The sequence below is a fragment of the Eleginops maclovinus genome, chromosome 12 (assembly GCF_036324505.1).
Source record: "Eleginops maclovinus isolate JMC-PN-2008 ecotype Puerto Natales chromosome 12, JC_Emac_rtc_rv5, whole genome shotgun sequence".
NCBI classification, from domain to species: domain Eukaryota; kingdom Metazoa; phylum Chordata; class Actinopteri; order Perciformes; family Eleginopidae; genus Eleginops; species Eleginops maclovinus.
The window spans coordinates 10,208,311-10,235,810 of NC_086360.1; the positions used below are offsets into that span (position 1 = coordinate 10,208,311).

General features: G+C 40.0%; 1 protein-coding gene across 2 annotated transcripts in view; it reads right to left on the reverse strand.

The window, feature by feature from the left end:
- Positions 1-11,393, reverse strand: part of LOC134873638 (neurogenic locus notch homolog protein 1-like) — a 42,287-nt gene extending 30,894 nt beyond the window's left edge. For both annotated transcript variants that reach the window (XM_063897425.1, XM_063897424.1), the window contains exons 1-2: positions 11,164-11,393; positions 10,365-10,446 (exon numbers count right to left, since the gene is read on the reverse strand). In XM_063897425.1, coding sequence (XP_063753495.1) covers positions 10,365-10,446; positions 11,164-11,221 — 140 coding nt within the window. In that variant the 5' untranslated portion in view covers positions 11,222-11,393. The remainder of the gene's footprint in view (positions 1-10,364; positions 10,447-11,163) is intronic.
- Positions 11,394-27,500: the final 16,107 nt, after the last annotated feature.

Sequence of the window (27,500 nt, forward strand, 5' to 3'; positions counted from 1 at the left end):
CCCCTCTGTGGACCTTCTTCCCTCCAAACCCCCCCCCCCCCCCCCATTTCTTTTCATTTGAAAGACACCACATTAGGATTTATAAGCCTCAAATGACTACAGCTCACTCCCCCGAAAAAACTTCTTTCCAAGTTACTGCTCTGCAACGTTTTAGTGGTCTGTGATGTTGGAGGCCAAGCATAGGGCAAAAGAAAAGCTTAAAATCCAAAACACACACACAAGCGGCGGGACAAACAAAGGAGTCTGAAAGAAAGGAAACTGGAACTGGTTTGGTTGGGTTTGTCGAGGGGGAGAAGGGTTTCCAGTTCAGAAGGAATTTTTGTTGTTTACTCTAAAGAGTCTCCTGTCCTGATTCTTAACCCTGAGGGTAGCTGGCAGCCTTTATGGATCCTAAAAAAAACCTCGCACCAGCTTTGAAAACCTAGCACCTGCCCACGCGAAACAGCCCAACGTCTCACACCGAGGCTTTAAAGACAAACAGATAGCGCCCCCGCACCCTTACCTCTATGCACGTGGACGCACTGTGCAAACACACTCCGGCTGAGGCGCAAGCAGTAAGTCAACTGTAGCACACGCTAGACGAAGAATGCTAACAGTTTGTTCTTTAACTTGACTAGGTACTGTCAAATACATGCTCAGCACAAAACTGATTTTACAGGCATCGGGCTTAACTGCCTCAATGAGAGCACTAGCGTATAAAAAAATATGGGGGTGGGGGACAAAAGATATTCAACGACTCTTTTATGGAGTCTTGGCTGTATTCAAAACAAACAGAGAAAAGCAGCTGCTCCAACAAGAGAAATCTGCCGGCCTGGAGAGTGGGGTAATCTCAACAGCAGCAGGTAAACTGGGCTGCTGGAAAAGTAAATAAAGAAGACATGAAAAGAGGGGCACAAATCAGAAGCTGAGCAAATATCAGGTGTAGGGAGGTATCGTATAACGGCAGGACAGCAGTGGAATTATCTCTGCGGCGAGGCTGATACTGTTATTATCCTCTCTATCATCCCTGCCCAGGAGCACTCATTGTTCTCCTCTGCGCTCACTTCTGGGCTGTCTTTTCTTCAATTGCTGCCGCAGTAGCCCGTGGCAACAGGTTTGCAACACTGATGGGATGCATAACAGGGCCGGGCGGCGGCTCGAGCCTGTAGCAGATGTTGTGGTGACATCTGACCCTCGGCCAGGCGTCACTGTGAAGGGGCTTTCCTGCCAATCTGCCATCTGCCGTCTTTCTGAGGTCGCACACAGATGGGGACGGAGGCTTTGAACGTAATGCGCAGACTACACATGTGCACTGTATACAAATAAAAACCTGGAGTGTGCACACAGATTTTGGCATCTGTACAGACCCAAATCTGTATCCATTTTAAGAAGCTTAGAGAATTAGGTTGTGCATTTATTGAGTTATTGTGCCATGTAAAGCTCTGTGGGAGACACGATCACTGTCTGGTTCCATTTCTGTAAATTACTTAATAAGGTTGTTTTAGGATTATTCTTTGTTTATCTGTCTTTTATATATTGTAAAAAAATAAATGACACGAGATAACTCATGTTAAGGCTGGTAGTAAAATGAAAACAGGGTTTATTGACACATCATTTTTACTCCGTTTTGGAAATAACTCCTATTATTTCTGATAACACCGTACTCGCCAAATTACGGTGTTACGGTGTTAGCCAACAGTTTACCAACTTTATTCAGAGATAAAACTGAAAGTCAAATAAATAATAATGGTGAATACAAACGAAATGCCGGCACATCAAGTGAGACAGGTCATACGTAGTTGACCTAGGAAATAATCAATTAGCTGATATTCACTAAATGAATGCCATTTCCTACTTAAAATAACACTCATTATTTTTTGTGAGAATACACTGCTATTTTCCTGTAAAGTATCATTTTAAATCTGATATATTTCCATTTGAAGACTTTATCTGGATCTTTGGCAAGATTAACTAAATACTAGGATTAAAGAGATAAAGAAAATAATGAGTGGCTGTAGCCCTACTAAGGCTGCTTTGGTAATATTTTTATGGTATGTTTTTCTTTTTCTCCTCAGATATCACTCTTTTCAGAGAGGATGGCCAAAAATAAGTAAATAAGTTGAAATAAACCACAGTTTTACTGTGAGACTGTATTATTTAGTGTCTCTCTCTAAGGCGGGTCCTTCAATGACACAGAGCTTCCAAAGTGTGTTATTGGAGCATGTTTGTACCTCTGTCTCCCCCTCACCTCACCCCCTCCTGTCTCCCCACCCGTTCTCATTTCCTGGCTGTTTGGTCCTGTGCCTGGCCTAAGTCCCCTTTAGTCTTGTCTGATCTGTTTTAAAAGCATTGCCTAAGGGGGGGGGTCTCTCCACCTCTCCTTTCCTCCACACTTCCCTCTCTTTTCTGCCCTCTTTAATGCTTTCCCAACAGCAAATAGTGGCAAACCACTGTGACAACTCTGTGGAGAAAAATCAACACTGAAATGAATCCCTAAATTCAGCCTAAATCCCACAGATCGAGTGTAGTGAAATATAAATAGCTCCTCCACTAAAACCAAAGCTGGCACAAAAAGTCGGCTTGTTGTTTGTTGTGGAACTGAAACCAAAGTTACCACCCAATCCCCACTGGCTAGAGAAATTACAGGGGAAGCGCTGCCCCTCGTTCCCTCTCCTTAGTTACATCCATCCTTCTTTTCCTTCCTCTCTAATCGTACAGGAGAGCTGACCTGGCCAACCCACATCTGGCAGCCTCCATTAGAGACCCTGTTTATTTGGGAGCGTTATGGACACAGCCCATGGGAAAGAGCCAGCTCCCCCAGGGACCAACCACTGTGTGTGTGTGTGTGTGTGTGTGTGTGTGTGTGTGTGTGTGTGTGTGTGTGTGTGTGTGTGTGTGTGTGTGTGTGTGTGTGTGTGTGTGTGTGTGTGTGTGTGTGTGTGTGTGTGTGTGTGTATCTTGAGAGTCTAATGACTTCTGCCACTGCCTACTTTACGAGGCTGGGAACCACTTACAGGCTTTACTTGTGTCTGATGTCAACGCAAAAACAATGGGGTTAAAAGGCATTTCTCTATTATATTACGAAATAAAGATTTGAATAAAAAACATGAAACAAATTCCTCCAATCAAACGTGTTAGATTCAACAGAGAGTGAGTGTATATTGGAAGTCAATCCTCTATACGGCACTTGCATGTCATAGAAATGTTGGTGCTTTAACGCGAGATAACTGTTTTATTTCTGTACAGCAACACAGAATTGTATCTCCTCGATTGTAGCACGCTAACATCAAACTGCTCTGTCTTAAGCACAGGCAATAATGTCATTTTCCAATGATAGGTTATCAAACGGCGTGAGAAGCCAAGTCCACCTGGCAAACACAGTGGTATTCCTTGCAGCAATGAGCATAATCACAAGTTTATCAGGGTATACGACGCACTGCATGTGGGTTGAAGCCATGTCAGATCTCCTAGAGCTCCAGACAGGTGTCTGGCTGACAAGAGTGAATGTGTGTCGGTATGCCCAGTCTTAAAACACACAACAACACACCAGCACACACTATACATTCCAGAACACAAAGACACATCACTCATCAAGCAAGCATCATCTCACCACACAAAACGTACACAACCACAACCCCCAGACCACAACACCCCATCAACAAGTCCCCCACCTCTGCAAACCGCCTCCCCAACAACCAAAACTATCATCAAACATCACACAGCAACAACACGAGTCTGTCTGGGCCTCAGCCTAGCGACAAGTTATGTGATTTATCTTGGCAATATGCAACCAGGAGTCAAATATTAACCTCCGACATGAGGTTCCCACAGCAATGCACGTCATTAGAAAGTGAGTCGCCCTCCTCGCCTCGATCCTGCAAAAAGGACCACCCCGAGAAAAGCCTGCCGTGTTCTCTGATGTGAATGATAGGATCAGATACAGCACCTTTCTCCCTGCAGGAAGGGAGTGTTCCTGATCTAAAGGAGAATGGGTGATAGTAATTTGGTTGTCTGTATGAAAGAATCATCTGACCGAGTCAAGGTGCCATTAGGAATCCAAGGGACTGATGAGGAAATAATTCAGACAGTGTGTTAACTTACATTGCTGCATACCGCCTTAAGACTATTGCTTTCTCAAACCTATGGTTCTTTTTTAATCATGCTCCCAACCATGCAACATTTGACATATCAACATGATTGTCTGCTGCTCAATAAAAAAATGTAAAAACAAAATGACTATATTCACAAATTACAATACTCCTATCACATGCGATGGACACGTGGTCCCCAACATTTTCGTATGACTGATATGGAATCAAACCATAAATTGTATATATCAATCATTTATCTTATATGAAAATAAACGTATTTTTTACACTCTTCAGATGAGCAGTGATTCAAAAATCATATGCGATTCGTTAATCGTTTGACATGTATCATTGGAGAGGGAACTGTCTTAAGCACATTGCGATTTTTCACCATGCATTGCTGTGGTCATCGCAATTGCTGCAGGAAGGATGAGGCTTTCAGCAATTGTGTGTGGCTTTTGTGCTTTGGCTACAAGGTGGGCCACTTTGTATGACGCTGCCAAGGCTTTGGTGGGCACAGTAGCTTGGCTATGCACAACGGTCTTTTGCCCATGCAGCGCAGCTTCTTTTCGTAAAAAAAATGTCATGGGTTTCTGAGCATCATCTGGATGTCGGCTTTCGAGATGTCGTCTCATTTTTGTGGGCTTTAAACTTTCATGTGCCAGAACATCGCCGCAAATAACACACTGTGGGTGGTCGAGCTCATGTTTTACCTGGCACGTGAATCCATATTTAAGAAATTCTTTCAGGTATCGGCGACGCCTCGTTGGTGGGTCTTTTTTATTCTCACCACCGGCCAAACTTGTCCCATCTGAGGATCGCGGAGGAGTAGGTGCACAACTGGAGGTAGATGGCACTTCTGAGCTCAAATCATTGTTTTTTAGCAGCCACCTGTCCATTTTTGATGAAAGTTATAACTAGGCTAGTGGCTAAAAAAGTGGCTAGTATCACAAACGTGGCTAGTAACGTGGCGAGTTAACTATGACGTATTGTAAAAAAACCGGGAAGAAATTGAGTTTGAACAGTGGGCGCAGATTGTTACATTGTTTCTATCATAGGACCAATAAACGATTCGAAACGCCATTTAAAGCTGGGCAACTTTTTTTTTTCTCTCTCTCTCTCCCTCTTAACAGCGTGTAGGAATGAGAAAAAGGCAGATTTTCATTGTATTGACATTTTATTTTTCGTTGTTTCACCAGGTGTTATAACAGCTAATTTCCGACTGAAGTAACAAATAATTTTGCGACCCCACGGAAGTTTTTGCCGACCCCGTTTGGGGTCGCGACCCCTAGTTTAAGAATCACTGGTGTAGCTGACAGTGCAACCGGACTCTCAGGTTGTTACTGTACTTGGCGACTTCAAGGTTTGTGAGAGCATGCCGATATGTACCATCACTACACCCTCCCCCATACATCTGCAGACTGGGATTAGATTGTTATACAATTATTGGAATAAAAAAATAAATGGTAAATTAAGGTACGACGCTTCTGTGGCAAACTTGAATATGACTTTGAAGTACTTTTCCGAGTTAACTCTTGATGAAAGAAAACTGTTCTTATTTCAAGTGCAGGGCTTTTCATAGTTTGACACCCAGGTGCAGTTGTTTTTTTTGTTTTTTTACATTTCAATCAGTTCCTTTTTCCAATGCACCCAAACAACTATCTTTGCATTACAGTAATACTACAGACAACTGCAAAAGTTCTGGGGTTATAAGGCATTTTTCTCTATTATTTCTAAGTATATTTAAAGATGTTTATTAGGAAAGAAATTATAGACAATTACCTCATCAATCATGTAACTGTGTTAGGATTTCACAAGTTATGAGTGAGCCCTAAAAGTATTATTGTTAGGTAATCCTGGCTAAAGCATGGCAGCTTGCATGTCTAGATAAATGTTGTAGCTTTATAAGCCTCGAGGAAACTGTTTTTTTCTAGTAACAGCAACCATGATTGGTATCAGTCTTACGATTTGTGTCACTGCTTAACTGAACAAACTGCTCTGCTTAACCACAAAGGCATCAACTTCATTTTCCTAAATATTTTGTGAGTGAGTGTTTATCAGACAGTGACTGAAAGCTAAAGGCACACCTGGCATAAAAAGCAGATCTATTCCTGTGGAGCTGAATGAGCATAACCACAAGTAATCAGGGGTATTATGGAGCATGCTGCTGTGTGGGTGAGAGCATGTCTTAGTTGTTACACTATAACCCACAGACAGGTGGTCTGGCTGAAAGAAAAAAAAGAAATGAGGAAGTGTGGTCTGGAGTATGCCCAGTGTCTTTGACACACACACACACACACACACACACACACACACACACACACACACACACACACACACACACACACACACACACACACACACACACACACACACACACACACACACACACACACACACACACACACACACACACACACACACACACACACACACACACACACACACACACACACACACACACACACACACACACACACACACTCACACTCACACTCACACTCACACTCACACTCACACTCAGTCGCCTCAGCCTGCGATCAAAGTTTATGTGATTTATCTTGGCATATGCCAACCAGGGAGGTTCAAATATCATTAATCCTCCGCACTGAGGTTCCCCACCACCAAGTCACTTCATTCAGCCCAAACACTGTGACGATCAGCCCTCTCACCAGCCCCTCTCCTGCCAAAAAGGAACCCAACACCGGCGGCAGCGGCCATATAAAAGCCTTGCGCTGTGTGTTTCTCGTTGTGTGATGATATGATCAGATACAGCACCTTTTCTTCCCTCAAGCCACTGGGAGGCTGTTTCCTGACTCTGAATGGATGAATGGGGGGGATAGTAGTGTGTGTGTGTTGTAGAGATAGAATCATCTGACCGAAGTGAACAGAGGTGCCATTAAGGAATCCCAAGGACTGGAGAGAAAATAACTCATTTTCATTGAAGTGGGTGTTTACTGTAGCATTAGCTGCACATACCAGCAGGAAGCTTAAGACTATTTGTTATCTAATTCAAACACTAATGGTTCACTTATTTTATTTTTAATCAAGGCTTCCCAACCATGACAACATTTTGACATATTCTTAACATGATTGTCTGCTGCTCAATTAAAAAGAAATGTGAAAAAACAAAATGACTATAATTTTACAAATTAAAAACTCCAATAATCACATGCGATGGAACGTTGGTAAGCCCAACTATTTTAGTGATGTGTCTGACTGATGGATATCAAACCTCAATACATTTTAAATATATATATATATGTAATTTTAGCATTTGAAATCTGTCAAATGTCAGTGATAAATATGTATGGCCAGATTGTCAATCTTGTTTACTTATTTATCGATCAGGTTTTACCAGGTCCAAATAAAGAAATAAGTCAGTTTCGGTATATGTGTGTATAGCTGCTCATGTAATACTGATGAATATATTAGTTAAGATGTTTAGTCAAATAAGGACGGATTTTGCAACACACTTCAGTATTATAAATAATATCTTGTATAGTATTATAGCATCTGTCATGTCAAAAAGGAATCACCTTGGCACGCATATTAAAAACAACTCAAATCCCACAGTTACCAGCCGTCACTGCTGTATAACAATGTATGATCATTTTATTCTCCGATGGTGGAAAACTTATTGTCAAATGAAATACAAACTAATCAGAATGTATTATTAAAGCCTTTGTAAACTGACTGATTCCATAATGTACTAGCCGCTCAGGCTTTTGTGTTCAACAAGACAAAAATGCTAAATATTCTTCTCTACTGAAACACTAGAAGAGTTTCTGTTGTATCTCAAGTTTGGCCTCATCCCTACAAACTCAAGCCTTTCATCTGCAATGAGAACCCAAATCCTAAATCATCACGTGACTCCCGGCAGTCAACAGGCTGTCTGCTGTATGTTTTCATCACACTGACTAACTGAGGATGAAGGTTTGTGATCTCTCAGAAGCATCCTTCCTCGCCCGACATCTCTCATCCCTCCTGGCAGAGAGAAGCTCTTTCATTCTGGCCATTGTGCCACTGGAATTTGGGAGTTATTTTTCCTGGTCCTGATCGACTCGACTCTGTCACTGCTCTCTCCTGCTGCCAAGCCTCTGCTGTAAATGAGAGGCCTCCTCAAAAGTCTTTGGAGCTAAAACTTCAGTCAGGATCTCACAAGGCCAGGCAGGCCAGATACGAAGAGGAGATGGTATTTATGGTATGGCACGTCAAGTAGGCATCTCTGTCAAGACTATATAAAACTGACTCTTCCAATCCCACTTACTTGACCTCGACATAACTCTGGAGTTCAAGAGCAGCGGCTTCTTGATTAAGGACAAACTAAGTCGTAATCCTGCCAAGAATGGGGGATGGGGTGGGGTGGACCCTCTGCATTGTTTTCATTAGTAAATTATTGTCATATGTATAACGTCTCCTCCGGTTATGACGAAATAATCACAGGCATTTCATCAGGGTTATCTTGGCTTGGGCCTTAGATATGGAACATTTATAACAAACTGCGGGCATGGACTTTGAAGACTTGGGCCTTTACCAGAGAAGATCTAAGCCTTAGTAAGGAAGCTATTGTTTGCATTAGGCTGGATCCTACCAAAAGTATTTTCAGCTTGACAAAGAACACTGAAAGTCTGGATACCACAAGCTCTGGTGCATTTCATTTATGGAGGTGTTACATCCAATAGCTAGATTTCCTTTTCAGTCGTTTAACAGTTAAAAAAGCAATCCTTTAATGAAAAATATTATATGTTACTTCAAAAAGATGTTTTCAACAATATTAGTCTCAAATCGAAGAACAACAATCATTCTTTACATAATGAACCAAGCAGCTGGTTGAATCATCACTGAGACACTTTCCTTTTTTTAAAGTAGAAAACCTCAAAATGTCAACAAAAATAAATCACCTTAAGAACCTAATGGCACCACAACAACATTTTCTTTAGGGAATGAATTCAAAAAAGAACACATACCAAAAGAATGGCAAGAATAAACTAATCGACAATTAGATAGACACATCGCCTAGAACTTTGAGAAAGTGGGATGGCTATTATAAGTACTTTATTATTTATTATCATTAGTTGCAATCAGCTCTACTTCTGATAATGATCATCAGGCATCAAACATCCACTAATTGCCTAACCTAGTTTTCGTTTCACCGCTAAGTTGTTGCTGTCAATATTTTGCTGCCTGAACTTGCTGAACCTGGACTTTTTCTCCCTGCCCTCTGGTGGTACAGTGACAAATAGCACAGCAAAGTTTTCAACACACACACAAACACACTAAGCCCTGTGTGCCCGCTTAAATCTTTTCAAAAGTGCGAGGACATCCATCGATGTTTAATTGGAGAAGTCTGAGGAGTAGGACAGTGAAGGGGCACAATGATGGCTTTGTGGCCCAGTGAGGAGGTAGGGAAGGTGGGGAGTTGGAGGGTTGGAGGGCGGGTGGTGTGATTGAGGGGTGAATAATACAACCACAGCAAATTAAGATGTGGCGGGGGGCCAATATGGCTGCCTGGGTCTTGGAGCCGTGACCCAGTCTACCCAATCATTTGCCCGGTCAGCGCGCTCTGCGACAGTAAGATGACACTGGCTGATCTGCTCATGCCAGGATGGAAATAGAGCCAAGCGTAAAGTAGGCTATTGTTGCAAAGAAGTGAAAAAAAAAAAAAAAACCACTTCTGTGCGGCTTATTGGTTTACACTGGCCTGAAAACATCTCCAAATAGAAAAAAAAGACAGAATGTAGAACATGTTTTCATTTCTTTAAGCAGGTTAAAAAACATCTAGCCGATGCCATCTGTCTAAGGGAATGAGAGGAGAGAGAGAGAGCACTGAGGGCCATTGAGGAGGGGACACAATCCCAGGAGAGAGGAGGGGTTGTGAAGGGGGGGGGGGGGTTGAGGACAGGGTCTGAGGGTCTCTCTGGGAAGCCTCACCCAGATTAGTCACACAGAATTAATTGCAGCGCAGAACAATGGTAGCCGAGCTTCTGGCAACCCCAGCTGTCGCTCCGTGGAAGAAAAGAAAAAGCAAGATTTAGGGCTGCGAGAGGGGAGAGGGTGGTGGTAGCAACACACAAACACACTCTCTCACAGTGACCCCTGTCCTCATCAATGTCCACTCATTTCTGTCCCAGCTCTCGGACCATTCGCCTCCCAGAAATAGCAACACTGGTGTGAGCTCTTTTCAGCCCTCACGTCAACCAAAAATCTGAGTCATGTCAAATTCCACAATCATACATTTCTCTGTAGGTATTCCTCACCAAGAATCGGTTAAGGGGAAGAAGAAACCAAACTTACTTGCACTCTCCATTGCCATCTGGAGTTGCTTCACACCTCCCCTGGTTCATACACGACTCCGTGGGCATGGAGCATCTTAGACCTGTAAATGAAAAGTTTTAATACAACAGTGGAAACTTTTTAACCTTTTAAACAACTTAAATAATCAGTAGTTATTTGGGGGTTTTTATGTTAAGCAGCAAATATGTGTTTTCCTTCAGTGAATACTCCATAAATGTGAAGTCTAGGTGTGACTCTTGCCACCTCAAAAGAGCAGTTTTTGTGATGAACAGGGGGCCTGACACTGGTTTGGCAGTGGCATGCTCCACTCTGCAGCTGTCCCAGAAAGAATGTGCCATTTCGGGAGAAACACTTCATTGCAATAATATAAAAAACACCCACTACTCTGAATGCAAACTGCAAAGGCATGCGTTAAATATCAGTGAGAATAAAGTTGAGTGTTGGCTGGACAAGTGCGCAAAAAATGCCCGGGCAAAGTGAGACAGCTTGGATTTATCCAGTTTGCAAATCAGGATAGCAGAAAAGCTGCGTGTAAGATGATGCCCACAGGTGCATGAAATCACACAGTTAAGCATAAGTAGGGTACATTAATAGTAAACTGAGTAAACGTGAAGGATGAGTCAAAACAAGTTGCTACACTTCAGTTTCAGTCCATAAGCTCACAAAGCAGCGAATGCAACAGGTCCGTCTCTATTCTCAGCACTAAACACACAATGAGTATAATACAACATGTTCTTATCTTAATGATTAATAAAACTACTCATAAAGTGAGCCCCCCCCCAACCCCCGCACCACTTACCTCGTGTTAGTGCTATCAGCGACAACAAGAAAGTTAGTTTCACAAAGAAAATATGCATTCCTTCTGGTTTAAAATGGTTGTACAAATCCACGCGGGTTTTTCATAGATCCGATAGTGTTTCTTCCTTTCTGTCAGATAAAAAAAAGCACTTTCAGTTCATCCTTGAGTAGATCCACAGAGAAAGTAAAAGCGGCGAATGCGATGAACTCCGAGCATGTGATGTTGTCACTTCAGATCCCAGCTTGGAAATGACTTGAGGGGACGAAGAGCTCCATCGTCTGCACTGAGGGGCGTAACAAACACGCGTGCACACACACACACACACACACACACACACACACACACACACACACACACACACACACACACACACACACACACACACACACACACACACACACACACACACTGTCGCAGAAATCACACGGTCAGTCTACAGACAAGCACAAGCTGTACAACTTGATGAAAGGATAGTTGAAGTAAAGTGTTCTCGTTTTTATGGGCTGGTTAAAAAGTTTTACAAATAACTCCAGCAATTAGTCTGTTCCAGTACTGTGCAACTCAGTAAACAATTAGTCGTTTTTATTTGAGCCCAGAAGTTTTTCTTGAACCAAAATAAACACATTAGTTCAGTATTTTTAGCATTGTTCAAATGTTTGCTAATCTGAAATGGTGCTAGATGTTTATTTTTGCCCAATGGTTAGCCAAACTTTTGAAATGGCCTCAGTAAGTTTTGTTTTGAAACGTTACAAGTGATTTATTCTAAACTACGTGAGCTTTAAGTGTTTGTATGAAAAAAACTAAACTCTGCATTTAATGAAGTAGCCTACTGTAGCCTACGGTTCAATGTTGATGTTATTTGACTTTTAGATGGATAGACACAAACAAACAAAACATACATAAAAGAGTTCAAGAACCACATTTAGGAAACAAAAACATCACTAACATAAGCATTAGTTTGACTTAAATGTAACATCTTGAAACTTTTCTTTGGGCAGCAGGCCAGTAGGCTACAACTTATCCATAGAGTATGGTTACATTTAATATATTATCTTTAAACTTTAGATGGAAACACTGTATCGTGGAAATTCGCGAGAAGTTTTTAGCATGATAAGAGTTTTTCATTTACATAAAACAAAATAAGAACAAAAAGGGCCAAATGCAGCTTTCATTTATTAAAGCATTAGTTTTGGTCTTTAAAACCATTAGTTAAACCTTTTCCTGCACTCCTGCATTGGAGCATCACAACATGACAAACCTGGGAACCAACCTGTTTGCAGTTAGGATCTCAACACTGATAAATAAACGCTGACAAGTACTCATGTAAGTTTTCAGTCAGCCAGGCTGCGGCGTCAGCAGGAGCAGGATGATTTTCCCATCAAGTGGTTTGTGAACACAGTCTTAGCAGATTCACACAGGTAAACTTCTGTCTCGTAAAAAAAAAATCATGCTCATGTAATTTCACAATTTCAAACTGGGGTCAGTAGTTGACGAGTTTTACTGTTATCACTGTCATTGTATCTCTTGATTTTTCATCATGATTTTTATTGTCTCTCTTGAGTCCCCTGACTTTATTGTGGTTCAATTCTAAATAAGTGCAGCAACTCGTTTAATTAATCTTATATAAAGTAATCTTTTCCCATGCTCACCTGTCCATTTTTGCTCATTAATTCTTCGTTGACCTTTGAAACAGCGGTTGACAAACAATCTTCACTCAAGGTTCACCTATGTGAACCTATAAAAACTGTTCATGTTCATGATTTATAACTTGAAAATCCATTTATGTTGTATGGGTATTTTTTTTACCGTGATCAATATAATTGCTTTGCGTACTCCTTTGTCATCATGGTGTAGATTTTGGCTCCATAACGTCTGAGAGTTTTATCTTGCAGACATATTGCAAGTGTATTTATATTGTAATCAATGAAATCCTCTTGACTACAAACAGGTCTTACTACTTGGTGAAAATGGCAATGGCTGGGTTTAACGGAAAACCCACATGTTTACATTGTTAAAAGGGTAGTTTAATTATTGCGTAGCGAATGTGTGGTTGCGAAAGGGAAAGAGAGACAGTGGATCAGAGCATGAAAGAAATGATTGGTAAAGTTGCTTTGTATCTTTCAGTTTGTCAAAAAAAATGCTGCAGCTCCTCAGGAGCAGTAAAAGTTAACAACAAGCTTTGAGGCTTATAAAAGCTTTAGAGCCATAGTCAGTGTGCATTTACATTTGTGTGATTATTACAATACTGTTAAATTACAATAATAATGACATAAAAGAAAGAACTTTGAAAATAATCATATATGAAATAAAATAATGTTATATATATTTATTTATTTTCCTATATTGGTTTGCCCTTGTGATTATTGTTTAAAAAAAAGCCCCATTTAATCAACTTTGATTTAGTATTGTACTACAGTAATACATTAGAACTTTCAAAATGAGTTGTTTAAGTGGCACAGTAGATGGTAAAGATATTTTGCCTGAGGTGGTTTGAATCCACATCTTCTTATAACTGGCAAACAAATGAATGTTTGATGTAGGCATTCATGATTGTTAAGCATAAATCCCTTTCAACACCATCAGGCCTTCATTTTTCTCTTTAAAACCGCAGAGTGACAGACAGAGACTCTCCCAGTACACTACAGGTAAAACAGCAGCCTGAGAGGGGAAAAAAAGCAGACGTTTAAAGCCTGAGGGCAGACGGAGCGTAGGAGTGGTGGAGGAGACAGAGATGGAGAGAACATGTTAAACATTGAAGAGATGTGTGTAGCCAAATGTTAATCACTCTTTTCCCATGCACATTAATAACATGATTATAGTCAGATTAAGGCAATACTATATGGGTATTGTTATGTTAATATTTCAGTCTGGCTTTAATCAGCTTTGGTTTTGTGGCTATTAACCTACCTAGATTTCAGCTCAATCCCCTTTAGAGGATAGCCTGATTTCATTTGGTGTTTTGAATGTTCACATGCAGTGTTTCTATGTAAAAGCAGAAGTGATGGTGAGGGGTGGGGGAAATTAGAAGCGGTTCCATTTTAAATGAAATATATGATTCGATCAGAAGCAACAGAGCAGCTAAAAGGAACTTATTTTTCACAAAGCACATCATGCTTTAGAAAGTTAGACTGTTTTGCCAATGGTTCAAAGTTTGACCTTTGTCTCAACCTTGATCTTTATTGAGGTTGTACTTTTGTATCATTTTACACTTTTTATTGATTGTTTCTTACTGCAGGTTGTCTCCCTGGTGAGATGTACTAAAATAACAACAACACAACACAACACAACACAACACACATCCCTTCTGCATGTTTTAAGACATTTTCAAAAATGCCTTTAACTCCCTTTTGTGCAGTTGTTCATTGTGGGTATAGAAAAGGGGGGAAATGTGTTTATTGTGTCACATTGTGAGGTGGAGAGTAAACAGGATTTGTGGTGATTTCCTTCTCATTGTGTTGACCTTGGGGTTAGGGGTCCCAGTGACTGCACAGATGGAGAGACCTGTTCTACTTCATCATCCTGAAAAACAGAGACAGCTGCTCAGTGTTGGATCAAATCAGAAAGCTACAGAACAAGCCGCCAAAGCCATGATTTCTGAAATTATAGCCATCTAATGAGGGATTACTGTATACCTATGGAAAGTGAATCGTATTAATTGGATGAAAACAAAGGGGGTTCTGCATAATGATGAAGATCCTCTTCATGATCCTCATGTATAACATACAATGCACTTTATTCTCATGGCAGCAAGTTTAAAGTCCACCTCTAAACTAAAATGCGTTCCTTCACTTGATGTTTGAGTTTCCCTGTGCTGAGTGTTATATGAGCAGAGTTTGACATTTAAAGACTGTTTCTCCTAACATTTGCTGGAGTAGGAAAGTTTCTATTAGCTCACTTTAAATCTGAGTGTACGACATAATGTACTTTAGTGACATTCAGAATCCAAGTCATTGTTATTCAAAGCAAATCATTTTCACGTCTTGAAATGTGTGGAGGTGAATATGGCTTATCTCTATTTACTTTTTTAATTTTCTTAAACTTTTTTGTCAAAAAAGCACTCCAAATGTCAAAGTCACAAGCTTTTTAATGAGCTGTCAGCCAAAACCCAGGAGAAAAAAATATATTCCATTTGATATAGTAAAGCATTAATCAAATAGGGAAAATAATTTAAATGTATTTGTTTATATATTTTTCAGCCGTTGACTAATTGGCTTAATTAAATAGATTTATTTTTAGTATCTTCATCATGAGCATGGTTCTTGACATGCTAATTACAATAAATGTGAACTATGGTAGTTTCAAACATACTTACTATTTTTGTAACTACCTTATTGACTTTGAATGCATTTCAGATCAATGTTTCTTTAGTGTGTTACTAGAATTATAGTTTAGCTCTGTGACATAAAGTACAGTATTAAACTTTGTATAAAAAAACAGTATTTTTTATATTTGTAAGGCTGTGAATACAACCCGTTTTCACAGCCTTACAAAGTGCAAGAAGTACTGTTATTTTTATCGTGAACTAAATGATCCCTGCACCATATAATCTTGCATCATCTATCATCATGACCGTTCATCTCCTGACTTTTGGCTGACAGTTAGGTTCATGACGTAAACTTGTTCAACTGCTGCCCTCACTGCATTTCATGAATGAGTTTTCTGCCAAGAATGTATGATGCTAATATTCACTTTGCATAAAAGATCTTCTGTTTCGCCTTTGAGAAAGAGTGTGGGTGGGCGCCGGGCAGCCTGCAGCGACAGATGTGGTGTGTAAGGGACAAGCCAGGACATGTTTATGTAGTGCACTGTCATGGAAAGTACTTTACTTAATAACTGTTCATCTACAGCTGAAGGTAAGCTTGTGGACAAAGTCCTGTCAAAGAGTATTAATGTTTGTTTTATAAAGTAAAGCAGAAAAAAAACATGAGAAAACTTTAAAACTTGTTTTCTAATGCAGTCATATGAGCAAACTGTTCAGTATAACTGCTTGTGGAGTTAAAGTTATTATTCCAAAATAAAAACATTTACTCTTCATGTTTCTGTCAATGTTGGCTTGTGATTTGTGAGATTTTCCAGGACATCTGTTGATACTCATCAGAGAACTGCTGTGAACATGCAACATCCATTGGTTTTACATGTACAATAAGAAGTATGGCAGATATAGAAGTCAGAGTTTTACCACCTTAAGTTTGTTCCTATTTGTTGCAAATCAAATTTCAGAAGTCTTAACTGGGTACTTACAAAATACTGTTGGTAAGTAACTTACTAAACTACATTGTCTCCTGTACAAGGGAGTCATGAGATACATTTGAAGGGTTGAATAAATGACCCAAAAAGACACATTTGTAATATTTGTTCTACTTGTGAAATATTGAGCTCTTCACAGCTGATGCCCGAACACTGTAACCTCAAATCAAAAGCCACAAAGGTAAAGAATCATTGCATTAAATATATAGACAAAAAAAGGTTGACACTAAAACCTGTGCTTTAAACTGAAAACAGTTTGACATACATTGTGTCCTAAACTTAAAAAACACCAGCAAATGTTATATAATCCTCCATAAGCTCTCTTTGACAGTGTTAAAGTAGTTTAGACTTCAAACTTTAACATTGTTCCTTCAAAGAGAATATAGTGCCTCCTAAGTGTCATCAGATACTGTAAGTGTGGAGTGCAAACAGACTCATGCACATCATATACCCATTAGAAGAAGTGTGAACAACTGTCACTGTAAGAAGTTTGGATGTGTTTATTGTCTATCTACTGCATCCTGAAAGGGTGTGACAGTTTTCCCACAGGCACTTACAGTCAATGACCCCTGAAAGCTGATCTGCTCTAATCCCCCGACCCATCAACAGAGCCGACTCCAGAGTTTGGCCCTGAGCGATGATTCCTTCTTCACAACTGTTGTGTCGACATCTCCAAAACTCAAACTCTCCCACAGATGTTCACTAAGCATCTTGAAGGGCCCCGGAGGAAATAAGCCATTTATAATTATACAGCCTTGTTTACTACTGACAAATGTACACGCTTGTTTACTACTGACAAATGTACAGGCTTATATCAAGCTTCATGGATGTGGAAATAATTGACCCTTGTGTCCCCATGAGGAGTCTGATTAGTCAGACAAGGTTGCTTGGGACCAGAATAGTTTAATGTGTCTAAAAAAACAGTGTGGTCTACACGCAAGGCATGACGTCCTTTATTTATTTATTTATTTTGAGTGATAATGTGCTTCTATTTTTGTTTTATTTATGGTTTGTTTCTGCTATCAACTTTAAAATGGTCCTCCCTCCCTTGCAAATATGTTTGTGTTTTGTGAGTTGTAACGATAGAGTAATATCGGGTAACACACAAACGTAGCTCTTATTTTGGTCCATAAATTCTGAATATTTTTTATAATTCTTAGACAATTCCTTAAAAGATCTCCGCAATATCACATACTTGCTTGTAAAGAGTCTTTAAATAATAATAATAATAATAATCAATTTTATTTATTGGGCGCTTTTCTAAAAACTCAAAGACACTTTACAAATTCATCAAAACATAATTAAAACAGCTAAACATGCTTTGAATAATAATTTATGAATATGTAATCTAATAAAAGAGTCACATTATAGCAGAATTATGGTGCACAAAAACTCTACCTCCTTTTCCCAGAAACTGCTAATACCTTTGACCCTTGATTTTTCCCTTTGATTTATTGTCAAAATCTACATCCACCGCTGAGACAATTCTTACAAGATTGGTGTCCATGACGATACAAAGCATACCTGAGGGAAGGAACATAGGCCATTGTATTGCAGTGGTATTATTTCCTGAGTGTTTCAAACTCGGATTAATGTATCCTGGTGTCGCTGTGTTGTTCTTATCAGGGAGGAGGGTCTACAGACTTTATTGTTAAAATATAGATTATTGTGCCCAATGTGAGGAAGTGCAGGCCAGGGAAGTTGGCTCCTGCTTTCCTGCAGCAGCAAGGTTAAGGGAAGGAGGCGGCTGTCTTAGAAGCAAGTGTATTGTTGGTATAGTTTGGGAAAGTCTGCTCCAAAGCACAGTCTTCAGTTGTTCAATTCTTTCAGTGGATAGATATCAGAACTCATATAGCCCTTTTACCATTATTCTTGACATATCAGCAAACGCTTTATTTAGTTGTTACTTTCAAGATGGTTAAATCAAGTTAACTGGTCAGAGTATGGAGATGATTAGATCTTAGTAACTATGTCGCAGATTTTGAGTTTTCCATTTGTATCAGAGCCGTATTTATAGTTGATAGGGTGAAAGATATCTGACTTGGCACTTGGGAAACATAATAATTTGTAGAAATGCATCATGTCAGTAAAATGTCTTCTTTCAATGTAATTAAGAGACATTTACTGTGTTAAATGTGGCGTTATATTGTCAATGCACTGTTTACTTTAGCCTTCACACAAACTCTGTAGTCATACTTCGTCTTGAGAGGACCGGTTGTCAAGATGCCAATCTTATCTTCAAATCTAAAAAAAATAAAATGGCAAAGCTAAACGCTGATAACTCACTTTGTAAAAAATACTTACCCTTTTTTAAATGTACTTGTAGAAGAGTTCTTCATAGTGTTATGTTGCTGTCTGTATGCCTTTTCCACCTTGGGCAATATGTACATTAGGCATTGGCATTTAATTCCTTAATACACTTCAATGAATTGGAAATGTAAGGCAATAGGATGAGTAGAGAGTGATTTAAGACTGCAAAACAAACTTGAATTTGACTTCTTGTTGAAAAAACTGACTCTGTCATTTTCCTCCAACCTAATGGGAATACAGTAAACCTGTAAATAACGACTGATCCAGCAAGTTAAAATACCATTAGGACTGCTTCCTGTGCTACTACCCATTAAGCTTATTACACTAATGATAGCTGTTGTGTTGCATGCCATTACCAACATGCATTTGTCACTTTTATGTCCACCGCAGCTGCTTCCCAGTATTGTGGCGCCCTGGCTTCGTAAGCACAATGTGCGGACAGCCAGACGCAGCGGGTCAGTGGTTCTCCGGCCCTGAGTGAAGCGGAGTCGTGGGAGGTCCAGAGAGCCTGGTTCTGTTTTTGGACATACAATCACAAACAGGAAGTCCCTGCAAGCAAGTCACACAGAGCCACTTCCTCCTTTTGTTTACAGGGGGGGGGTTGAATTGAACTCCCAAAGACAAAGTTGTACCAATGTTTGCTCGCCAGCATCCATTTTACCCCCCTAACTCTGAGACTTTATGCTTCTCAAACTGCTTCCTTGGCATCAGTGAATCTTTCTTTATGGTGTGTTTCATCAACCTATCAACTCCTAGGAACATTGGGGTAGAAAAGGGTTTTCGTCAACCCTGTAATGTATTGTTCTGTTGAGACAATAAGGTTTCAGTTGAGCAAATGTTGTGTTGGGTTGTTTTTGGAGGCTAACATGTCATGTGTTGGGAGGACTACATTTGAAAGAGCACTAAATGCATTTTCCTCAATTCTTCTTCTACACTGAATTAAGTGCAGTATACACTTCAGCTTCCTGTCAAATACCACTGGACACCGTCATGGTGGTCAACATATTTTGGGTTCATTTAATTTAGTCTGCTGTGTTTTGCATGGTTGCACATTTTCTATGGAGCTGTGGAGTTAGCATATTTTGCATTACATGATAAACATAAGGGATGTGACTCAGACAACACTGAATTCGAAATGATTTAAAAAAAAACCCACCTCACTCATTTAGAAACGTGTGAATAGCTAGATGTGAATTCAGATTTTCCTTTCAAAGGAATGCATCTAGCCTGTTGTGGTTTAAGATGTGGTGTGACACACCTTCAAGCCACTGTTCCCAGGCAGAGAACACCATTCCTTTGTTCCTTAAAAGATTTGATAATTACTGCAGTGAGAGCTCTTATCCTTCTGCATACCAGCCTCTGTGTGCTCCGTGTTCTGGGAAAACTATTCCACCTCTTGCATCGTGTGAAGTCTCAGCCATTCTGAAAAGAAAAAGCTATTTTTGTAGTTTAGTGGAAAAAAGTAATATCAAAGACTGTGTTATGAGGATGCAAACACATCTCAAGGGGATTATGTGTTTCTTAAAATGTAAGCTTCCCAATGTTACATGAGGCTACTTTCCTGAGGTGAAGCCAGGGAAAAAAAGGCTGTGTTTGGGAACTATGTGGCCTTTCCTTATAAGGACTTCCCATGGGACTCTGTACTTCTCCTTCTCCTGCATCCATCCATGATCTGAGTTTATTTTTTCACTCTTAACCTCTTTTACCTTGGTTCTGCCTCGCCCATCTTGATGTCATACACTCTCCTCTCTTTTCCATTTTAATTTAACATTTCAGCTGCCAGTCCGTATTTCAGTATGTCACTCCCACACTCTCAGTGGCTGTGCCATGTGTCAGAGGTCCAAGCTTGTTGAATTCCCAAGGGCAATTTAAGCAGCTCTAATCCATTTTTTTCCAGCAATTTTAAATTGAAACATGAAACTTCCAATGAAATATAAAAATAGACTTAATTATCGTGCCATAAAAGGGCTGTTGTGCTCCCATTCAAGCCTGATGCACTCTTAAATATGGACTGTCTCAAGTACAAGTTGAATCCAGATTAATGTCCTTTTAGTTTGAAATAAATATCCTTCACAGAGGGATATTCAACTTCATCTGCAACACAAAAACACATTCAGCGATGCCAGATTGTGCACGGTGATGTCACTGAAGGGCACCATATTCCCCAACATTGAATCACTTCCTGCAGAATTAGGGCCACCACCTAACTAAATAATTTGGTGCGTCACCTTTTCCCAGTCACAGCCCATTTTGCTCCAATTTTGGCATTCCTAGATTTCTTTTTATATAGTTACAGAGCCCAAACCTCCGTTGCACCTATTTTCAGAGACATTGTGGAGAGAGACAGGAAATGGGGCAAAGAGATGTAAGAGTGAATGATGAGCTGACATTGAAACCTGTCTGGGTGTGGTCCATTACTCTAACTACAGGACTGCTCTGAACGTTACAGCCCTTTTAATTCAGGTGCATGTTTGCATACATAACTGTTGCAGTTTTATTAGATATTAAACAAAATACGGTGAGAGTGATCACCTGCAGCTCAAGCGCTGAAAAATGTCTGGTGCGCTCTCCTCTGCTGTAACAGTGATCAGGGAGACATGTGAAAGGCCAAAGTGTCGCCGCGCAGCTAGACAGACTGGCTCCATGACCCTGTGGGATTGTGGATAAATATCTGCAGCCCAGTCATGGGAATGAAATAGCTCCTAGTCAAGTCTGTGAGCCGGGGTTACTGATATGGACTTAACCAGTGCAAGGTCACCGCTCCAACCGAGGGGGACTTTCTGTCTTTCTTACATTGGGGACTTTATCTTTTCTGCTGTTTCCGTCCCTTTAAAAGACCCGCAAACATCTCACTGCCTTTTCCCACTGTTCTGTAAATCTTTGCTGGAAAAATCTTTTCTGGAAAATAACAGTTTACTCAAGCGTTTGATGCTCTCTGGTTAATTATTCTACGATTTATTATCTCCTCACGTCCCTGAAGTTTTGACAATAAGCCCTGACAATATGTGAGTGTGTGTGTGTGTGTGTGTGTGTGTGTGTGTGTGTGTGTGTGTGTGTGTGTGTGTGTGTGTGTGTGTGTGTGTGAGCTGATTGTTTGTGAGCGTAATCTCATAATTGTAGTTTGTGCGAGGGAAGGAAGGGTGAGGATTAGTGTTCCTCTGTGTGTCGCTGTGTAATTCGTGTAAAGGCTTGTGACACAGTGCCACACAAAGAGCGAGGAAAGCCAGACTTCTGTGGGACAATAAAGCACCCGAGGGGACCTCTATGCTCGACGCTAAGGAGGATGTGACGGAAAGAAAAAATGTACACACCTTGGTTTTTATATGAAACTTTAGTTTTTAGCTGACTGGGGGGGCCTTCATTGTTGCAGTTTACTGTAAACAGTGATACTTAGCCTTTATATTCATACATCTCTCTCATTATAGCAGGTTAGTTACATCTAGGATACAGGAGGGGTGGGGTTTGTAATAGTGTTTGATCAGAACAAATGTTTAATGGAGAAAAGGGACCATGTCACAAAAAGTAATGAAAAATCATTTATTAGATAATGACGTTTCCTCAATCTTTAGAGAGTTTAATAATTTGTTGGTTTTGGTTAATTTGACTGGAATCTTGAGGGATCTGACATAATAAAGGGCTGTATTGGCATGATCTTAGAAGTCCCTGTCTTTACGAAGATTACTGGGTCAAATGAGAGTTTTAACCTACATGTGGCATATTCCTTAATCAGAGATTATTTTATATGTAAATACTTTATTTATAGTCTGATTACAAAATCAGGTTTGGGGGGGAAAAATGTTTTGCTGCACAGCATGCATTTGTAGTGTTAGTGAGTTTTAGGAGTCTTTTTTTACAGCACACATTGTGACTTTTCAAAGTAAAAAAAATGCAGGTGTTGCTACTGTAATAACACTAACAATGGCTCTGTTTTATTCAAGTGTCCCAGACACCATGGCAACATGTGACAGTGAGCCAGGACCCTTACATAGTGACTGAAGCAGAAACTGTAAATGTTATTCAGCCACCATTCCTTTTACTGTCATACTTGTGCTTTTTGTGGAATGACACTAAGACAATTTGCCCTAAAAGTTACCGTTTTATGTCTCTGGAGGCAGCAGCATGAGAACCTAAAATCCTAACAATGTCGCCTGTAACAAAAGGCAAAATGGTCTTAAGTACATACTTCCTCCTGAGGGGTGCCCAGCCGACAGAATCACCTACTGAGCTGCTTTTCCCAGCGGCACGTACACAGTTTATAGGAAGTGAATGTTTTGTTTTTTTGCCATAACGCTCCTCAACTTAAAAAAAAAGCACTCTCTTCCAAGTCTCACCTACAGGTCTGTGGGATAAAACACATCACTGACTTTTGTTCAGAATTCCCCTTTCACTTCCACAAATCCTGAAGACCTTACATGAATTATAGACCCGGTAACTATTTGTTTATGCACTTAATCCTGCTCTTAAAAGAAAACAGCTATTTGAGGCTCTGCTCCAATGCAGTTCACAGGGTACTTGGATATCCCCGCTGTCTAAACAGAGACAAATACAGCAGTCTGCATATATAGACCTGTTTGTCCCTGGCTGGCTCTCATGACAAGACAATCTCACAACTGTGGGAATTTATAATGCAGCTGGGCTACATCATTAAGTGGCATTAATCCCTAAACAGCAGCGGTGAGAACGTTCAGGGAAATAAAAGGTTTATTACACCTTTTGGCTGCTAATAGCTATGAATCACTATTAGTTTAACAAGGACTACTTCAACAATGCATCATTGAATTCATTCCTTTGGTTGTTTTATTGCAAAGAGACCTTAGTGGAGGTGTTCGGACTTCAGAAAGGTCAGAGACTTCTCAAATAAAGAGTTTTGATGCCATAACACAAAGTACTATGGAAGGGATTTTGGAAAAGAATGACTCAGTGATTACTTAACCATGTGCTGAGACCTTTTTGATGTTCAAAGCTGGACTAGAAGTCAATATTTTGTATTTTGGAACTGAAACGAACCACATCACATGGCATCACATTTCAGTTGCAAAGACAAATAAGCCTTATTCTCAAGCCAAAAAAAGGCAAATTACAACATAAAATACGACCGGTTCTCAGGACACACAACTTGGCATTGATGTTGGCTGCTGCTTGTACATTATATGGACCAAATACACCCGCATTACTCAACTCTGTGCTTATGTTACATTATTGTGCTGCTTCTTTTTACGAGAGATATTAAACTCAAGACAAGTAGTCTGGTTATATTTCAGCACATTCTTATTTTATTTATGCAGCCAAAAAGACCATGTGCATCACTTTTCCATTATCCTATATACATTAAGGAATATATATTAATTAAAATGCTGAAATAATAGATGAATATAGCTTCATTAAGATATTTTAAAAAGACAGAAAATAGAAAAAAGTCTTCATTTTTTAAACAAATTGTAACATTTTGTGACTGATTACTGAAGGCCTGAATATGACCAAAACTGACAGAAACACCACATTAAGTAGAGAATGAGCACATTTTGACAGGTGCACTGTTTATGTGAAGGGAAAACTGGTCATTTAAAATTACCCAGTGACACAAAGTTGCCAACGTAAACAGATACCAGGGCAAGGGAGAGGCACTACAGCATTTAAAACTTTGAATAACTTTGTATTACTTTTTGTTGAGTATTAACTCTTAAAAGTAGCCAAAATGTTTCCACTCTGTGGTTTTATTATATGGCCCTCATCATGTTGGCATCCACAAACACACATCCCTTCGAGTCCCTGGTTGATTGCGTTCACATTGCTGTCTAACATCTGCAGAAGGCTGGAGGTGGAAATCAGATGTCTCCAGTGGGCAGCACGACAGGAAATGGTCTGTTATTCCCAGCAATGAACTGTGGAAGCAGCGTAGAGAGAGTTTGGCTGATGATTGATTGTATTTATTATTTTTGATATTAATATATGTAGCTGTTAGAGTGAAAACAAAAAGCCAGGGGTGGCACAGGCTCCCTGTGGAATTTGATTCTTCAGAAAGTGATGTTGAAAAGATGCTGAATGGCCACAAAGTTTAGTCAAAAGACCAAAATGTTGTGCAAAATCACTACAAAAGGATACAAAATAAAAGCACAAAGTATTTCAAAATGATTAGAAAATGCACCAAAATGACCACCAAAAGTGTATGGTCAGCCCCCACCCCATTTTATTGTCACTAAACCCTTGTCTTCTAACATCAAAACAGCAATTTACAGTTCCAGGAAAAGGCATTTGTGAGATCTGCACCTACAGCAGCCTCACAAACTCTTATCAAACTTGTCATCAGTTTCCCACACTGCACTGTGTACACAAGACCTTCCAGCTCTGACGTTGATTGTTTTGTAAATGCGAGAGGTTTTTTTTCATTCATTTCTCCTGGCCCAGGTACCCTGCTACCACTGAGCATGTCTGAGACCATGAGGCTTTGTCTTGTTCATTTGACACCTGTCATCTGATTTCATCTCAGTTAACTGTTTGTTTCCCCTCATCACAAAGGAAAAGAGCCTGAGGGCATTTTGCCATTGTTTACCAAGCAAGCCAGTATCTTATTTTTTCTCTTCACACAGTCATTTGTGCGTATTTCCGTTCTTGGGCAGGAACACAATTCCATTGAAGCCATCTGGGAAAATTTGGAAATATTATTTATTATATTCACACAGTGGCTACCCTTTGCTACTTATCGATATAAGTTACACAGTGTGAAGAGTAAAACTGTTCACCTAGGGATGTTCATTTGCATGCATGAAGAAGAAATCCACAGTTAATAATCTCATTAAGCAGTTAGTATAGATATTTGCATGAACATGTTTATCATTTAAAGTCCCAACAGAGGGATCAGTACGTTTTTTGCATAACCGTTTTATTGAAGTTGAGTGTTTATGCAGCAACCTATTTCTGCTTATCTGATTTAGAATCTATCAACCCTGCAACTGAATGCTGACACACTCATAAATAAAGAGGCACATTTCCTACTTGTAATGAGCCCACTTCTGATTGTCCAAGCAGCCTCTCTGTAGCCTTTGTCTGTGCATTCAGAGTCACTGAGCTGGAGCTGGAATGTCAAACAACCACAGATCATCCCATCAGGCTGTCGGCCGCTATTTATGGATTCCACCTGCTGAGGGCTAATACTTTGCACCAAATCTCTGTGTATGTAGATGTAAAATGCTTCACAACATCACAGTGAAGATCCAGAATTTACTTAATATCCCTACATTGTGTTTTCCTGTTCAACCTGTACTGATATGTTCATTACGATGCAACACTAAGGTATCAATGATCAACATGGATGCAGTGTTGACGTTTACAGTAAGCAACATCACAACTTTACTTTGTAAATCCTACGAAATGAGATCAGTTGATGCAGCAGAAAATCTAAAAGAAAAACATTAATTTTGAATGATCATTTGACATATCTGATTTTATGTGAAATAAATTATAGAAAGTTGATCAAGGATTATTGTTTGATCTCCAAAGTGAAATGATTGGTCTTGATATAACTGTTGACAGAATTTGAAGCACTTGTTGTTTCCAAAGCATTTAGACAAATAACAGCCCCCAAACAAATATCTGTCAGTTTGAGGGTTTATCAGACACCAAATGGTAAGAAAGTGGATTATGTAATTGATGGCTTACTCATATGATTAAGGGCAAAAACAAAGTCTGTGTGAATGCAGCTGAATAGTTTAAATAAATTTCAGTTTATGACATGATTTCATAAATCGTATGTGAAGCAAATCTTTTTTTTGTTTTGTTTGTTTCTTGTTCTTTTTGTTGATGCCATCAACATTAACCTCTACATTTATGCTGAAGAAAAGCAACTGAAAAAGAAAGAAATGTTTTGTCAGTAATGACAGTAGTGTTGATTTGAGCTTTAGTTAACTGAAAGGTCAAACACCGGTCATTAATATTTGATTTATTTTCCTTGGATTGTGAAATAAAAAAAAAAACGATTGTGTAGATCCTGAAATTTCAATTATAGAGAGAGCTATGGTTTGACAAATGTTTTGTATGTTGAAACTTCTGGATGTCCCTGAGTTCAGGCCCTTAATAACTGCAGAATGCTGCAGGGGCCAGCCTTGTCTTGATCGGGGTGCTCTGGTCATCGCCTCTCTCTGTCTGCTCTCCCCCTGAAACAAAGGCTGTTCTTGTGCACTGATGGACAATGCTGAGCACAACAAGTCGCCTGGCTCTGACACAGTCGACGCGGGCCACACAGGCTCTCATCTTTTCATCGCAATTATGTTTGGTCCTTCAACTAATTGTGCAGAGCTGGCTGGAGTGAGGCGAGGAGAGGCTGGAGGTCCGGAGTGAGGGGGTTTATTGAACCGGGTGTTGGAGGGAGGAAGACAGGGACGAGTCAGGGTAGGGGAGATGGTTGCTCTTTAGAGATTGAACAGCTGCCAAACTCCCAGCTGCCTCGGCTCCACACAGGGCTTACTGTGGAGGCATTGCTTTGGTTCACTTGCCTCTCCTCCTATCATCTATTTATCATCCTTTAAGTTTTCTATTCTTCTTGGCAATCTGTCTTACAATCATTGTCTTTATTTACAATCTCTCTTGATCTTTTAGCCTTTCGTGCCCCCTGTTGTGCTTTTTACCCCTTTTATCAATTAGCATCACCCTTCCTCCTGCGTGTGGGGCAAAGGGCAGCACAGTGCACGTGACTGAGATCAACGCCATCTCCTGTAACAGTCATTACTGATATCAACACGAGGCCCATCTGCGGCATCATGCCAATTAACAGGCAGCGGCGTTAA